This window comes from Micromys minutus (genome assembly GCF_963924665.1).
Source record: "Micromys minutus genome assembly, chromosome: 1".
Taxonomy (NCBI): domain Eukaryota; kingdom Metazoa; phylum Chordata; class Mammalia; order Rodentia; family Muridae; genus Micromys; species Micromys minutus.
In genome coordinates, this window is record NC_137969.1 from 8,142,064 (window position 1) to 8,159,799 (window position 17,736).

At 44.0% G+C, this 17,736-nt stretch overlaps 1 protein-coding gene across 2 annotated transcripts in view; it reads right to left on the reverse strand.

The window, feature by feature from the left end:
* The window catches only part of STIM2 (stromal interaction molecule 2), a 120,293-nt gene extending 106,264 nt beyond the window's left edge, over positions 1-14,029 (reverse strand). For both annotated transcript variants that reach the window (XM_080917158.1, XM_080917157.1), the window contains exon 1: positions 13,583-14,029. In XM_080917158.1, the coding sequence (XP_080773284.1) occupies positions 13,583-13,931 (349 nt within the window). In that variant the 5' untranslated portion in view covers positions 13,932-14,029. The remainder of the gene's footprint in view (positions 1-13,582) is intronic.
* Between the last annotated feature and the right edge of the window lie 3,707 nt (positions 14,030-17,736).

A 17,736-nucleotide genomic window follows, 5' to 3' on the forward strand; every position in this document is an offset into this window, starting at 1 on the left:
ATCTAAGATGAAAGAAATATAAAGCAAAAGAATAAAAGAGAAAAAAAAGGAGAGAGCCCAATTTTCCAGAAGCATATTCAAGGTATGCAAATCAACAATTTTTTCTTCACTATGAACCAAGTTTAGATCTAACTAGCAACATCTGAAAAACCTTAAACGAGTAAGCCATGTAAGAGATGGCTCAGTGGTTAAGAGCAGCACCGACTGCTCTTCCAGAGGTCCTAAGTTCAATTCCCAGCAACCACACGGTGGCTCACAACCATCTGTGATGGGATCTGATGTCATCTTCTTGTGTGTCTGAAGACAGCTACAGTGTTCTCATATAAATATAAATTAATTTTTTAAAATTTAAAAAGATATGTAAGAAAAAACGGTGTCAATTCAAGATTACTGGCTCATCTAGCCCAAATGACTGAGTTTAGAACAAATCTGGGGGAAAAGATGAATGAGCTGAGGAAGGGGCAAGTGTAACCCGAGGACTGTTTTAGGAACGGGGCAATGTCTCAGCACTTGCAGAGGACAGGCCGTTACAGAGGTTCTTAGCACCAACTGCAGGTAACAACCGTCTGTAACTGTTGGTCATGAGGTTACACTGCCGCTTCTGACTTCTGTGGGCACCAGGCACACTTAATACAGACACAGGTGCAGGCAAAACGCTCATACATGTAAATAAAATAAGTAAATCCTTAAAAACAAAGCCAGAGTTTGTGTTTGATATGTTAGATTATTTAGACAACAGTAGTATACAAAGAAATAAGCTCTCTCTCTGTCTCTCTCTCTCTCTCTCTCTCTCTCTCTCTCTCTCTCTCACACACACACACACACACACACACACACACAATCAATATGGCTGAAGTGGAATCCAGTAAAAATGATGTTTACTGAGTAGTCCTTCATAACTTCCCACTCTTTTATCTAATCTTCACAACAGCACCCTTCAAGGAAGTTAAGATGCTTTAGATGGTAGCCACCCCTCCCCCAAATAGCAATACTTTTCCTAAACTCATAAAGCTAATTATGTCTGTCATTGCCTCAAATGAAGGCAACAATGTGCTGATAAAGTGAGCCCCTTCTCCTGGTCGTAGGAAGGTGAATCATGTTTGTCCTAAACATGGTATCTATCTCCCTTTGGTGATAACCCAGGCCTGACCAATGAGGCATGAGAAGAATATGCCGGGGTCTGCTAGGAACACGCTGTGCCTCCATGCACGTCCTCAGGGACTTGAAGCAGCGCACTCTAAGAATGCACTGCCCCAGCGATGTCCTGATACATACACAAGCCATATCAATCCTAACTCCCAACTATCTAAACACGACCACCACTCCCAAATACCCACCTGCCTAGACAATCTCCCCGTGACCATTCTTCCTATCAGCCTTCCAAACAGAAGCCAACAGATCTTAAATCATGCACAAAACGAAACCCAGCACACCTGTCAGCCAGGTTGTAAAATGCTGCTACCACTATGGGTTAGCATGAAGAACATCAAAGATGAGAAGTAAAAGCCAAATATATCCAGCCACCCCACTTCTAGGCATCTAGCAAAAAGACCTGAAAGCAGGTCTGTATATAAAATAAAGTGTCTGCCTTGAAATTCTGTTGTCCATGTTATAACACAAGTTAACCTTGAAAACATTCAGCCAAGTAACAAGTTGGTAACAATGTGGCACATGCTGCGGGAGTGTATCATACCGTAAGTAACCAAATTCAAGAAACAAAAAATTAAAATGGCAATTACCAGCAGTTGGAGAGACAGAATTAGCAGCTATAGTTTCAGTTTTATAAGACAAAAAAATAAGTTGTAGTAATCAACTATTTTTAAAAAGTATGCAGGCCAGACAACAACAAAAATTAGTCTTATCATTTTATTTCCCTCCTTAAAATGCTTCAATCCTTCCCATTAACCTCTGAAAAAGCTCAAACATAGGGAAAGATCTAGAAGGTTCTGTACCATCTGGTCCTACTCTCTTCAGCAGCCAGATCTCATGCTGATCTTCCCCCTCTAAATATGCTCAAAGCAGATAGTTTTCTCCCTCTCCCTCTCCTTCTCCCTCTCCCTCTCTCTCTCTCTCTCTCTCTCTCTCTCACACACACACACACACACACACACACACACACACACACACACAGGGAGTACCCCTGACATACTGGTGTCTTCCTCAATTGCTTTTCTACCTTACTTTTGAGACAGGGCCCCTCACTAAACGAGGAGCCCATGGATTCAGCTTGTCTAGCAGAACAATGAACTACAACGATCTGCCTGTCTCCACCTCCCCAGACCTTGAATTATACTCATGTTTCCATGCCCAGCTTTTACACGTGTGTTCTTTACTGAATAAACCATCTCCCCAGCCTAGAATGAGACATTTAAATCAAGTAATTCAGATTCTTTCTTGCCTTGGGATCTCTAACTAATCTCTGTTATTACCTCTATATGGAATGCTCTCTCACAGCTCCCCACAGACTTGCCTTCAACTACTATCACTAAAATATGACCTTAGGACAGGTGGTGGTGGTGAAGTCGTCCCAGCACTAAAGTTGCAGAGGCAGGTGGAGCTCTGTGAGTTCAAGGCCAACCTGGTTTACAGCGTTTCAGGACAGCCAGAGTTGCATGGTGAGAACCTGTCTTGAAAAATAAACGAACAAGAAGACTTTAAACCATGAACAGTGGTGCAGGCCTTTAAACCCTGTGCTCCAAATCTAGGGAATCACCATGAGTTTGAGGCCAGCCTGGTCTATAAAATAAGCTGTAGGATGGCCAGAGTTACACCGTGAGAACCTGTCTCTAAAAAAACAAAAACAAAAACAAACAAAATGAATATATATGATCTCCAGAGACCTGTAAAGGTAAATCAGCAGTTAAGAGCACAAACTTCGAAAAGAGCATATGTGTCGTTCCCTCACTGGATAGCTGACAAGTGCAAGTACACACACACATACACACACATACACAAATATATCGTACTAGAAATATGACTTTCCGGCCAGTGAGATTGCTTGCTGGCAAGCCTGTCACCTCAGATCAGTCCCTACAACTGGAGATGGGAGGAGACAATCACAAACATGCAGGGGGAAGGTATATAAATGTTTTTAATATGAATTTCTTACACACTTCTCTGATTAGCACACCCACCTAAAGCACCAGGTGTCCCCCAGGACACCTCAGCCACATTATTTTCTCATGATTTTAAGACATCAACTATCTTCCCAATTCAAATAGTAATGTAAACTCTAAGAGCACATGAGCCTTATAATCTTATTCATCAGTGCGCCCAGCACTTCCATAAGCCTATAGTACATCTGACACCCAAGTGTCACAGATTTCACTTTAAAATTACTCCTGAGTACACTCTGAGTCTGGCAAGGCCCTTGGGACCAATCTCTAACTCCAAAAAAAATCTTTTTTTCTAAATCATTCCCTGAGGTTATTACTAAATACATATAAAAATACACATTTTAAGTGTTTAGGAAAATGCCTGAAAAGTGACTACCAGTTGTAAAAGTGAATGTTTTCTAGTATATTTTCCCTACTTTTTAAATTTTCTACAATGAACGTCTAAGCTCGGACATTAATGATTTTGTTGCTGACATTCCAACTACAAAGTACTGGAAAGTCTTTGGTTAAATTAAATGACAAAGATAGACTGGGGGGTGTAGCTCAGTGGTGGGGTAGATGTTTACCATGCACAGGGTCCAGGGTTCAAGCCTCAGCACCACAAACAATAAAATTAAGTTGATACAAAGTAATTTAAGAGTCAACTAATTTCTTAAAAAAATATTCCAGTACTGTATGGTTTCACCGGCTACAATACTTTCATTTTTCTATAATCTTGTAACTTTTTAGATTTATACAATTCACTATGATCATTTTCTCCAGCTTCCCCCAGACTTCTCCCAACTTCATACTTTCTTCATCATAGTAATTTTTTGCTATCCCACAGCATCCAATTAATGTGGCCCACATTCTCATGGGGTACCCTACAAGTAGTCACCCCACTGAAGAATGCTGCCCCTCCCAGCTACCATCTGCCAAGACCTCCTCCCTGAGCCATGCTGTGGTTCTGAAAGCTTTAATGCTACCTGGGCTCTGTCAGTCTCACGCCATTACTGAGCTGGTTATTCAGATCACAGAAGTGTCTTCAATGATTGTTTGTGTTTGTGTGTGTGTGTGTGTGTGTGTGTGTGTGTGTGTGTGTGTGTACATGCCTGTAGCTCAGAGGTTAATCCACAGGCTCCATCGACCTACTGTTTTGAGATAGCGTCTTTCAGTGAACTGGTGCTTACTAAGAAGCCTAGGCTGACAGGCCAGATAACCCAGGGCTCCTCACCAGTTTCTCCCTCCCAGTGCCAGCATAACAAGTAGTACATGCCACCACAACAATCGATTTACACCAGTTCTGATGATGAACGCCTGCTTATAGACCGAGCCTCATACTTATGTATTTTTAATGCCACGAGAGGGCTGGTTTGCAGTAAAGGAGCAGCATGCGAGGCCAGGTGTCTCCTCAGGACTGCACAGGTAGACACACAAAATAACAGAAAGCACATTACTAGTACTCGGCATACTTTGGCACATCTCTACAATGATCCTGCATCTGTATCTACAGACAAAAGGGGATGGTATTAGCAATAAGTGAGTACCTAATGCTTACCAGGCCCTACGTTAAGCACTTTTTGTAGACCCTTAATTTGTTCTCCAACCTATATTCTAAATAAATGAAAATTCAGACACCAACAAGTCCCATACCTGTAATTATAACCACTATCAGCCTTGATTCAAAGTAATAAAAACTTGCTATGGTCTAAAGACAAATCACATTCTACAAAAGAAGACCAAACTGATACCCCCATATAAAAGTTCCGTCAGTCTTAAAACCACATTCCGTCCCATAAGAATATTCACAAAAACAAAAACCCAAACAGGAACTCTCATCTTCTGAGGATACTGACTTTTCACTTTCATTCCATGATCTGCATGTTGCAGATCTCTCACTGGGCTTTATAATCCGTATGGTAGATAAGAACAACCTCTAAAACTTCAGAATTCTGATAATGAGCAAAATGAAGGTGTAACTCAAAGGCCAGTGGACAATGAAGACCTACTTTCACGCTACTTAGAATATCTAATTCTGTGTCTCCCTGACTTAGCTTCCATTATACTCTCTAAACAGAGACCCTGGGCCCTGGAAGAGTTTAAGGTAGCTAGATTCCCATTCTATGTAACATCTACTACGGGAAAGAGCTCAGCAAGGATTCTGCGAGTGTTACATGAGATAAGACATGCAAAACTGCTGCCAAATATCCGAGCTCCACGTCCACATGTGAATGTTGGTGCGCTGTCCAGAGGCTCAGCGCTGAGTCGAGTCACACCCTGCATTCTCATGGGCCGGTGCACCCTTCTGAGCTTCCTCCTGTCATTCTGTGCGCCCTGTCCTACCACCCAGCCCCATGCTCTCCCTGTTGGACTCTGGGAGGCAGAGCATCCTCACTCCTTTATCACTCCGCACCATCAGTCTTGAAGGAGGGAGAGCTCTAACAGGCTCCGGGGATCTTGAAAGGCAGAGCATCTCAATCTGATGCCCAGTAAACCGCTGAAGCTTTGTTTGCTTCCATCCCATCTTATTCCAAAAGGGGCTGCAAGTGTGTAATGAATTTGCCTAGCACTGGCAAGATCCTGGCTAGATCCCAGCTACCAAAACTGGGGTGGAAATGTACAACAACAAAAAAAAAAATGAAAATGATTCTAACTAAATATTACACTTTCTTACATTTTTAACGAGATATGCTTGACAACCAAAGGATATATAGGTATTTTAGGTGCACTCTTTGGTTTGATTAGGGTATGACTGTGACTCGGTCATTAGCAGGCCGGTCAATCTCATAGTTATCTTCCATCTGTGCCTTTCATTTTGGTACGACATAAGACTTCTCACGATGTAGACTCTTGGGAAATCTCAGGTAATCTAGCAACCTCCATTCTACTATGGCTGACAACTTAGAACCCACACACGTGAGACCAGGCAGTATTTGTCTTTCTGGGTCTAGGTTGTTTCATTTACCAGAATGCTTTCCACATTCATGAATACTTCCTCAAATAGCAGATTTTTTTTTCTTTCAGTGGCTGAACAAGCCCCACTGTCTATGTATATATGTATGTATGTCATGTTTTCTTTATCCATTCTTCATCAACAGATGAAGTTTTAAGTTGTTTCCACATCTTGACTGTTCTGAAAAATGCTGAAAAAGAACACGAAAGTACAGATATAGCTAAGAGGTATTTCTGGTAAACACAGCAATCAAAACAGGTAAACTAGAAAATTAACACTTTTTATATTGTGTAAAAAACTCCCAGGCAAGTTTCAGGTTTATTGTTCCTACAATATTTTTTAAGGCAAACTACAGCATTTTTATATAACTAGTTCCTCAAGTCATGGCTACCACACAACAGAAGTTAAATAGTGTTTAAAATTATATGCAAACATCCATCTGGCTTTTGCCTTTAATGTCCCTTAGTTCTTCCTCAGACCTATCCTCACAGCCCTGTGGCCTACATGCACATCAGACAGCAAATTCACAAATGCAAATTACAAAACTATAGGGCACCTATCAGTTCAATTTAAAATATATATATATTTTTTAATTAGAACCAAGAAGAAAGCAGCCAAGATTAATACAATGAATACATGTGCCAAAGCAGAAGGCCTCAGAGATGGCATAAGGGCACATGCCTTTATGGGAAAGCTCAGATTTACTGGCAGAGAATAATAAGGGGTGAGTCGAGATCATCTTGGGACCCAGCAATGGTGGTTTTAAAAGGAAAGAGAAACCGTATAGAAAAGTAAACATGGGTCTGTAGGATAAGTTGAATAGCAGATGAAAACTTCACAAAAGGGGCGACAGTCGTACCACATGCCTATAAGCGCGTGGGAGGTGGAAGCAGGAGATTGGGGTGCATCCGGACTTCAAGACTAGCCTAATGAAAACAGACTCTGTTAAGCTGCATAGCAAGACCCTGCCCAAGGAAGAACGAACAAAAGTCAAGCACTGAAAATGACTGTCCTGACTCAGAAGATTCTCTAATGAGATTGTTTAATACCCAGAAATCACATAAATAGGAGATACACCGCTAGAATTTTTTAAACCCAGCATGTAACTCAGTAACACTTTCTGGAGTGTTTCACTTACATAATGGGAAGTTCAAGAAGATGAGAGAGGCAGAGAAAGTGAAAATAACTGGAGGCTAAACAGTTGCTCAGAGGCCAAGATCTGCAGCACACAGACCAGCTCTCATGCAAGATCTGCAGCACACAGACCAGCTCACATGCAAGATCTGCAGCACACAGAAAGACCAGCTCTCATGCAAGATCTGCAGCACACAGAAAGACCAGCTCACATGCAAGATCTGCTGCACACAGAAAGACCAGCTCACATGCAAGATCTGCAGCACACAGACCAGCTCTCATGCAAGATCTGCAGCACACAGAAAGACCAGCTCACTCTCATACAAGCAGCACTCAGAGCAGGCCCATCCCAGTAAACTTCTTCTCAGGCTTGGAGGTTCCCTGGGCCTATGGGAAAAGCTGGAGTGGGGAGAGGTGGTTACCACTGTCTTTAAGAAAAGAACACTCAATTCTCACTGTCAACAGCCTCCAACTCCCTTTCGCCGTAATCTAAGTTAGTTCTTGTAATTACAGGACTGACAAAGCCTCGCTGGAAGAAAAGTGTTCTGGGGATAGTCGCCGTAACGGCTGGGCAGATGCACTGCTAGGGCCAAGTGACATAAAGCCAAAAGTTAAATCAATCATTGGCCTGGGGTTCCCTTGCCCTGGTAGAACTTTCCTAGTAATGAAGTTCTCTGAGGAGGAAATGTTCAGCTTGAAGAACACAAGATTGAGAACTGAGATTTAGGAAAGAACCATCCTTAAAATCAGCAACAAAGAAACCAGTCAAGGGAAATGTTTACTGGAAGTCAGACTAGAGAGTGTCAAGAAAGACTGAGCGGGCACACACACACACACACACACACACACACACAAACACACACACACAAACACACACACACACACATCCTACAGATCCTGAGATCAGGACAGAGACAGCAAAATCTAAAACCAGGCTTGAACCTCACACAGGAAATTCAACGGGTGTTTTTGAAACAAATAATAGGCCAGTACTGAGAAGACTGTGGCTCGCAGAGGATACTGGAGATCTCCAGATAGGAGAGAACATGCTAATATACGCTATAAGCTCAACCTGGACAGTCACTCTTCAATACAGAAGAAATGTGCGTAGTGAAACATAGAATGAGAGGATTTATGTAAACATAATAGATTATCTTTAGCTATCGGGGTTCTGGTTTATAAGACAGCATATTTGTGATATTTTTGTTGTTAACTTCTTTATAAACCATCATGGAAGCTAAAAATCATACACACAAATACTTAATTTTGAAGTAATAAATTGGCATACTTGAAGCAGGGGGGGGAAAGATGGCATGTTTCTTCTGAGAGTTTTTAAAGGCTTTTACTAACTTCAGTCATTCTCAGTGGGATTAAAAGATAACAGCCAGGCTCCTGTCTAACCTGAGAAGGAAACTGACTTTCTAAAACCTGCTTTCGGAGCCACTGTACACTCAGCCTTCAAGTGTCTCCTCCTGTACTGCTTGCTAAGCGCCTCCTTCCCACCTTAGTGCTGACTTCCCCCACCCAGAACACCTTTCTCCAACACCGTCATTCTCATGCCCGAATATCACAGTTCCTCTCCCTCTTGATGACAGGGTAGACGACTCAGACTTTATAAACAAAACTCTCAAGTTATTCAAAATGTCTTCTGATGTGCCCTAAAAAATTAAGTTAAATTTACATTCTCCAGAGTATGTACACATTTAGCAGTTTATGTGTCTTCAATTATCACTTAGTTTTCCAAGTTAACCAGCAAGATCAATGTGTCAAGAAATCTTTACCAAATTTTTCTGGTGGCTTCCCATATTACCTATCACGTGGGCTGAGAAACCCAATTTTAGATGCTGATTTCCTCTGTGCACACACACTAGGCATACCTCTGAAAACAATTACCTTCCTCCTTATTCTTACATCTGCCTCTCCTGGAAGACCCTTTCACTCATCTCTAAATGAGGTATACACACCAAGGTCTACCTCAAATTCTACAGAAGGCTTTCTTTCCCCAAAGTTTGCACTCCATTATGCTAGTCAACGTTGGGCTCGCCTTGTTCATACGTATAAGCACATACAACAAATAACCTGAAAGAAAAAAAAGGCAAGGCTTTGGAATCAAAGAAACCCAGTTCAACACATAACATGAAATCTTGGGCAAGATGCCTGAGCTCATAAGGCATCCATTTGCTCTTGTCTTCTAAGAAAGTATCGCTCTGACAGGCTTAGCCTCACATCTGCACACACCACTCACGGTTAGCAGCCAGCACAGCATGGAGCCTACTAGTTCAGTTACCATGTCTGCTCCCTGAGTGCTCGTCTGAGTCCCCATGCTCTGCTCTTACCCGTTCCTGTGCCTAGTTTGTCATCTCCTCCATGTACTTAACGGTTTCACTGATAAAAGTTACCAAACTAATCTCCTAGTTAGTTCCTAACTTGGTCCAGACTAATGAACATCAAAAGTGGCTTGTTTATTATTACTAGTTGCTCTTTTAACATCTACCCAGTCACTCAATAATTTTATTATTATATGCATAAATAACATAACTGCAAACATAACTCTGAAAGTATTCACAGCATATTAAAATGACTACCCCATATCCAAAATGGTTGGTACAGTTTCTTATAAGTCTAAATTAACCCAAAAACATTAGCATTAACCCAAACACAAATTAAAGCATCAGAAAATTATCTCTGTGTTTATCCTTTTTTGTACCAAAGAAAGCTAAATCTTAAACCCTCATTTCTAACTGGCACTTCTGAGTTTTCCTGAACTATGAGATCATCAACAGTGACCAGGTGGGACTCCTGGAAGTCTTATAAAGACTAGAAAGAAACGGGATGTTCCTGAACAAACTTACAGATAATGTTAGGCATGTAGAACAGACGCAGCTCAGAGAGATCTAAGTTCGGTCCTGTGGCTGACGATGCAACATAAATGCGGCAACAGGCAAACGCCGCAGAAGAAAACACAGCAGGAAGGCATCAAAAGAAGTCTGTGGTCACAGTGTACACACCAGCACAGGCAGGACTCAGCGTACATAGAGCACACCCCAGCCAGCCACTCAAAAACGACATTAACAAGGTAGTGTCTACTGGATAAGCCTTAAATGTGAGGCCAAAGAGAGCCTGAGAAATTCCCAACTAAATTAGTGAGAGCCCCACAGCATCAGCGTTTTTAACACCTCTGGATAAAGTGGCCCTTCAAAATGATATTAGTCTTCGGGCTAAGAAGAGTGGGTCTTGCTGAGATCTCAGTACATCTTAAAGACATACCTTAACCTTTTCATTTTGTACTCCTATAATATACCAAATAGGTGAAGTGATAAAATCTTAAGATAAAATGTTTATTGAGCACTAAAGAATGTTACTCTAATTGATTAAAATTATAACATAATTGATTAATAATTAATGAAAAATGTAAAGCTAATATTGGTTGTTTAAAATTTCTAAAACAATTAGCTGTGTGTGTGTGTGTGTGTGTGTGTGTGTGTATAAAAAATACTGTTCAGTTATTCTACTTATTTTCCCAGACAGAGCTTTCTGCACATACACATACATATATATGCAGAGACAGAGGGTGAGGCAGAGAGAAAGCCTGCATACTTTTTGCCCTTCCATGATTTCTCAGAAACCATTATTTCAATATTTTGATGAAATAATGCTCAACTGCTCCCCACTGGGCCAATCTATTGATGCTGTATATGTTAAACAAAAACAGTTTTCAAAAGTACTGACTTAGAATATAATCTGTCTGCTTCCAGCCATCAGTCCTTAATCTGAATTAGGTTTCAATCATGTAAATTACTTTCTCTAACTAAAAAATATGTACATGCATATGCACACATACAATTTAAATGTTTTACTGTGTAATATTACAAATATTGGTTCTACATTACTAAGACATCTCAGACAATGGATCTATTGATTTTTGGTGATGTCATTGCCTATCTCTGAAAGAATACTTTTTTTTGCTCAAAACTAAGAACAAGCCAGACTTAAAGCAATTTATTTTTAAAATACAGCGACATAAAACCCTTGGGAGGTAAGCTTCAATGAAAAGGTGTGTTCTAGACTGTATTAATAAAAAACAAATTCCTCAGAAGTTCGTAACAGTTAAGTATTAAAAATACTAATCTGGAGGGGGAAACAGAGTGAGTGGGGTGGCTGTCAATTTATGAAACTATTGGAAACACCAACAGTGAAACAGCCACTTTCACAGGGAACCTCAGAGAAAAATTCTCTCACAATCCGTTCACGAGTTTTCAAAGTCCACGTAGAATCTAGTTCTCTCACATGGTCATGCCGGCCTCTATCCATTAGCAAAGTCTGGGATGTGACAGGGCTTGTCGGTGGCTCCATTCCCTTGAGTGTGAAATGCCACCATCCATTTCTGCCCCACGTTTAATAAAACAAATGGAACGTAAAAGAGAACTATTCACGAAAACTATTAAATGAGAACGGGCCCTGTAGACGCCATACGACTCAAAGCAATTTTCAACACATTCTAATTTCACAAGTGATTTTTCAATCTGCATTTCCCTAAACACTGGCCCTACTGACTGTATGTTCATAAACTTATTTAAATTCTATTTTCTATCACTCAACTTAGATACTGTGCAGCATTGTAATCTGAAACTTTAAGTACAACCCTTAAAAAGTGTAACTTTTTAAAATTAATATTCGAACATGAGGGGAAAAAAAACTTGAGATCAACATCAATAACTCCGAGGTCAGCACCAGAGCACAGCTTTACTTTATGCGATGATTTTTCCCACTAAGAATTGCCCTGCCTTCTCAACTGTGCCATAAATAACTACAGAGAAAATGAAAAGGGTTACAGCTTATTCAAATTCCATCTGCACTTACTTCTTGATGTTCTCAGCATAACACACTTGTCAGAATAGTCAATAAACACAGAAGTTCTAGATCACTTGCATTCCTGCCAATCACACTAGTTAAGGCATTATGTAATTATCTACTAATCAAACATTTCTGGAAAAAAAAAAAAAAAAAAAAAAAACCTACACTACTATACTTCTTAGAAGCCAAAGTAATTCTTTCAAGCCCTCAACCTACACTCCTACATAACTAGTTTATCACTGTTCCCTCTACACTTGCTGTATTTTTATTAGAAAATAACCGTTTGAGCACGAAGCCTTGCAATGTATCCCTCCCTACAGTACTGTGTCCTGAAGTTCATTCTGTAATCCTTTCAACTGAACAGGGTCCGCTACAGTTTTGAGTACCTTAAGTAAGCTGATCATTATGTCCTATACCCTCCAACTTCCAAAGTGCCTGACAACGCTTACCAACATCCTTCTTCTCTCTGCAACAGGAAATGGCCTGTCACAGAACCCAGAGCAAAGCTGCTTAGATCTAAAGACTCCTCAACACTTCCCAGAGCAGCTGTTAGTGACTACTAGACGCCTGCTGGGCTACCACTGCAGTAAAATGAACAGTGAATCATCCTATTCCTCTTTAACCCTGCTATTCTTCCAGAAAACCTAGAGATCTACCTTAAAAATAAACACAGCAGGAAGAAAAATTAAGTTACTCCAGCTCCACCACTCTGCCCCAGGAAATCATTTCAGGACCTTTACATCACTGCTTCAACCACACCAGATCAGTTATATAAGGCAATGAAGGCTTTAAAAGCATACAATTTTCTAACTTAACCTTACCAAACGCATTTGCAAATTTTCAGTAAGCGCTGGAACGTTCTGTGTTTTAAAAGATGCTGGTGCACTCCATCGGAACTATGCTGCCCAAATCCACGTCACAGATATCCCTGCACTTGGCAAATTTTAGGTGTGTTTCTGGTTACCTGCTGCGCTTTCTGCACCCTTTGTCACCCAGCAACGCTCTCCAACAGCACATACTTCCCATCCCTTAAAACGGCCTCGTACCCCCACAAAACACACCAGACTTTGACGTTTCTTCATTACTAACACGAAACCACTAGTGCCACTAGGTGCTGTGGCTCTCAAAGAATCTCTTCAGCGGTTTCCCCTGGGACAGGGCGCTCAGCCGGGCTCTCAATCGGTAAGAAGCTGCCAGCTGCCTTTGCAAAGGCAGCAGAGGCCAACTCCATACCGCATTGCTGCTGCCGCCGCCGCCGCCTACTTTCTCCGGCAGCTCCGGGAAGAGGAGAAACGAGCCCTGTCCCCTACAGACCCCGATGGCCCCTTCGGCAGCACGAAAGAGAAACCACTGCATTGCTCAGCCGGGAAGCGCGCAGGAGCCCACTAAAGGGCGAAGAAGCCACAGTTGGGGGCGCCAGTCGCTGGACTAGGAAGGCGTCCGAAGTGCGACGACCGGCGCCAAGGCAACCGCGAGGCGCCCCCCTCGGGGATGGGGGTCCTGCCGGGAGTCCCGCCGAGCCTGCCCGTCGCCGCGCGGGCCTCACCTGTCAGCAGCGCCTGGCGCTCGCCCGCAGCCGCAGCCGAAGGAGACGCAGCCGCTCCGGCCGATCCCGACGCGCGTCGCCCGCGGAGGTGCCGGGGCACCAAGTCGCATCCGTCCGCCACGCCGGCCACCAACAGCCCGAACAGCAGCACTGCTGCCCAGCGCCGCCGGGGAGGACGGCCCAAGGCCCGGCCGGGTGCCGCGGCGGGAGCAGCGCTCGCTCGAGCCGCCGGGCACTTGCTCGCCGCCAGCTGCCCGGGGCCCCGCCGCCTCGGAAGCAGACTCCCGCCGGGTGCTAGCCCGCTCCCTTCACCGGCGGCCCGCGGAGCTCGGCTCCCCGCCGCGTTCATTGGTTCCGGTTATTTAAAAAAAAAAAAAAAAAAAAAAAGTGGGGGAGCGCAGTGGTACAGCGTCTTCCGACCCGGCGCGACACCCGCGCAGCTGCCGCGGCGACACCGGGATCCGCTGCTCTGGCGCGGCCAAGCCCCAGCCCAGCGCCCGCGCCGCCGCCGCGGCGCATCCCCCCGCCCCCTCCGGCCCGCGCCCGCCGTAGTACCACGCTCGGCCGGGACACCTCCCTCCCCTCACACACTAGCTCTCATACCAATCCCCCGCCTCCCTCAGCCCCGCCACGGCGCAGGCGCGGTGCAATGGCACTGCGCGTGCGCGAGTCCAGGCCCCGCCCCCGGGGGGTGTTCCCAGGCTGGTGGGCGGGGTTGCGGGACAGCCGCCCGGGCGGTGCTTTAGGAGCCAGAGAACCTGAGCGGGAGGAAGCCTTGTGTGTCTCTCCCAAGCTGTGATCGGATGATTGGCAGCCTGGGGACCTGGATAAAGCGTGTCGATGTCGCAGATCCTCTGAATACTTTACCTCGTGGGTCGGCAAAAACTTGCAGTAGGAGACAGCACCTGCCCGCCAGCTTGGATGTTAGTGGGGCTTACCAGTTGCAAGCTTAGTAGAAGTGGAGGGTAACCTAGCCTAGCTGTTGTATTTACTTGACAAACCTTTGACAACGCACTTACCTTGTGCCAGCGTGCTAGGCATTTCTCTAAGCAAGTCACAGTGGCATAATGTAACTCATCCTTCTCATCGCCATTTTACAAGTGGCGAAATCCAAGCCCTGAAATGTTAAGATAGCTTAACCCACCGGCCCATAGCTAATAATTGGACGTGGCCCGATTTTTCGACTACTGGATGGAAATGTTGATATAATCTGCTCTAGCTTTTTACTGTTCTCCGTGCTAACATTGCGGGCAGTCATTGCCACTCTGCCCACATCCCACGCCTTCCATAAGACGATACCATCTGAGCAGGTTGCCCCAACTACAACATAGACTTGACCATTTTGCTTCTCCCCAATGAAGCGAAGTTTCGTGCATTCCCTTGCAAACTCTGCTCCAGACAGGTTTAAGTGGTCTAAATGGGGGAGAGAACCAGATGTGTTTCGTCCAAGTAATTGCCGTCATTGCATCGGGACTATGTTGTTAGTTTTGGGGGGGAGTAGTTTTAATTGTGGTGGGTGTGCTCAGGATGTGACCCATGTGAATGACACTCAGACATGAGCTTCATATCTCAAAGACCCATATGAAAGCATTTCTTCAGAAAAACCTTTGAAATGTAAAAGGTGTTGAACAGACATACATAAGATCTTGCAGCTAGGATTGTTAAGAACACAGGTCTGATGTTGGCTTGGAGTTTAGTTTTGCTCCAGAAGTCAGGAAGTCAAAGAATTCCTTAGGAAGCTGGACCAAGAGAACTTTGGATATCACTCATAGTGGAAGCAGCAGATACACACTGCAGAATCAAGACTGTCAATGAGGCTAATCAACCACAATTACTTCTTGACATACTTCTTAGGGACATTATTTGGAGGGTGGGGCAGTTCCTTACAGGACAACAGTAAGACTCTGTTTTGCTTGCTGAAAGGCAGTGAAGTCATGAGTGTGCTGAGTAGACAGTACTGTTAGGTGCCGGAAAACCAGGAAGTAAACAAGCTCGTTTCCAACTCTACAGGGGCATCATTTAATTCATCAGTATTTACCAAACGCCTAGTGTATGGCAAGCAAAGTGTTATACGGTGGAGTATTATATTCAGTAGACTAAGAAACACTTGGAAATGTCAAATAAGTCAGAACTTGAATCTATAAAATTGATAACAGTCCTTTCCTAGGGAATTTTACTATCTTGGATGGGAGATAAAATTTGTCTATTAAATAATTTTAGGTTCTTACAAGGTTAAGACAATGAGTCAGGTACTAAAGTGGGTAGTGCAAACTGTGTTGCAGTAATAGCAATGTAAACGTAGGAAAAGTTACCAATCCAGTGGGCCCAAGGTTTTTTTAAACAGAGATGGCATAAGATTTTTTCAAAGACAGGGCACAGGAACTGAAGCACAACTGTGGGTTCTGAGGCATAACAAGTTTATTTCTCTCTAGTGGGGCCACAGGTATGGAATCAGCATTCACGATAGAGGTCTCTCTCAGAAGGATGCGGGCTAGTATCTATCATATGTGTGTGTGTGTATCATATATGTGTATATATCTATCATATACATATATGTGTATATATATATCATATACATATATGTGTATATATATATGTTTTCTGGGTACAAAAGTTTCTAACTTTTACGCTGAGCAGCCGTGGTGCACAGTTACTCAAAGGGGTATGCTGTCCTAGTGTGTCATGTCATAGCCTAAGTAACTAGCAAAAGCAAGTCCATTACATTGAAGAAAAAAAAATACCATCGGTAGAATTACAGATACAGAATTACACTTGCAAGTCACACATAAACTTGAGTGACAATCGTGTTCTCTTCCTAAGTTCCCTTTTCTTTCCCTAGTAATTTAGAGCTTCCTACCTGCCGCTTCTCTTGCCAAATCCCATCAAAGACTTCCTGAAACCCCTCTCCCTTGCCCGCCACCCTACTCCTACAACCCAGCCTCCTTTAAAAGTCTAAACCTCACAACTTGCCATACATTTGCAGAATGTGTCCATGGTCTTGTTTTAACCAAGTCTTGATTTCAAGGGTCTGACGGGCAGCCTTGAATGTTGTTATCAGACCAGCCTTGTAGAAACCCGAACTCGGTCTTTTCAGCGTGACACATCGGCAGGGTAATTAGGAGCCCAATTATACCTCCACCACAGAATTATTGGTGGTTGCAGTGGAGTGGAAAAAATAGTAACAAAGAAAGCCTTCCCTGGGTGCCTGGCACGCAGGTGCCTTGTACTTAGTGACTCTGGCCTCAGGCTCTAGGCGTGTATGCTAAACGTTAGGAATAAACGCAACGCACTTTGCCTATGCTGTTAGATTCTGCAGATGAACTCAACTCTCAGTGCACGCCCAAAGCAGAAGCATTGCACTGGCTCCTCCCCAGCTCCGGAGCAATCCCTCCTCATCTTCTACCCTTCCTCCCCCACAGCCTACACAGCCAGCCTCGGGTTCCAACTCGGCGAACCGGATCTCCGCTGACGAGCTCCGGAGCCTCCCCGCGGCACCGCGCATGCCCACGGACTCGGGCGGCCGCCACAGGTGCGCGACTCGGGCACAGAACGCGCCCTGGTTCCGTGGGCGGACCGTCCGCGCGCGCGCCCGACACCCGGGCGATGACATCACCGCGTGGGCGGGCGCAGTGGCTCTTGGAAGGAGTGCTGTGGGCGTGGGGCGGGATGAAAGTATCACCCAGGGGAATTCCGGCTGAGGTCGGGCCTGCCCACAGCTTCCCCGGCCTGACTGTGACCCCAAGGGGTGAGAGTTTGTGTGTGTGAGTGGGGGGGGGGGGGTAAGTATAGTCTTCTAGACGTGGAGTGGTACATCAAAGCTCTAATGGTGGAGGAGGGAACTGAAAGTTGTCCACTAGTAAACCACTTGCTACCTCAATCCCCAATGAACAGGTTGTGCCTCACCCTGTTTACTGAGGGTGGAAAACCTTTGCATCTTTCTCTGGGAGTGGAGGCAGAGAGCTTTTTCTAAAACCACTCCATAAAAGAAAGGCAGTTTTACCCACCAAAGCCAAGTGGACCCGTGCTTTGTGACATACTTTATTACTAATCAAAATAAGTTTGCTCCTCACTGGTTAATTTGAAGTGTTAGGTGAGAGGTGTCGTTATCTCTGATAAGTGCCAGAGCCTATGGTAGGAACGGTTCTGGCGTTTCC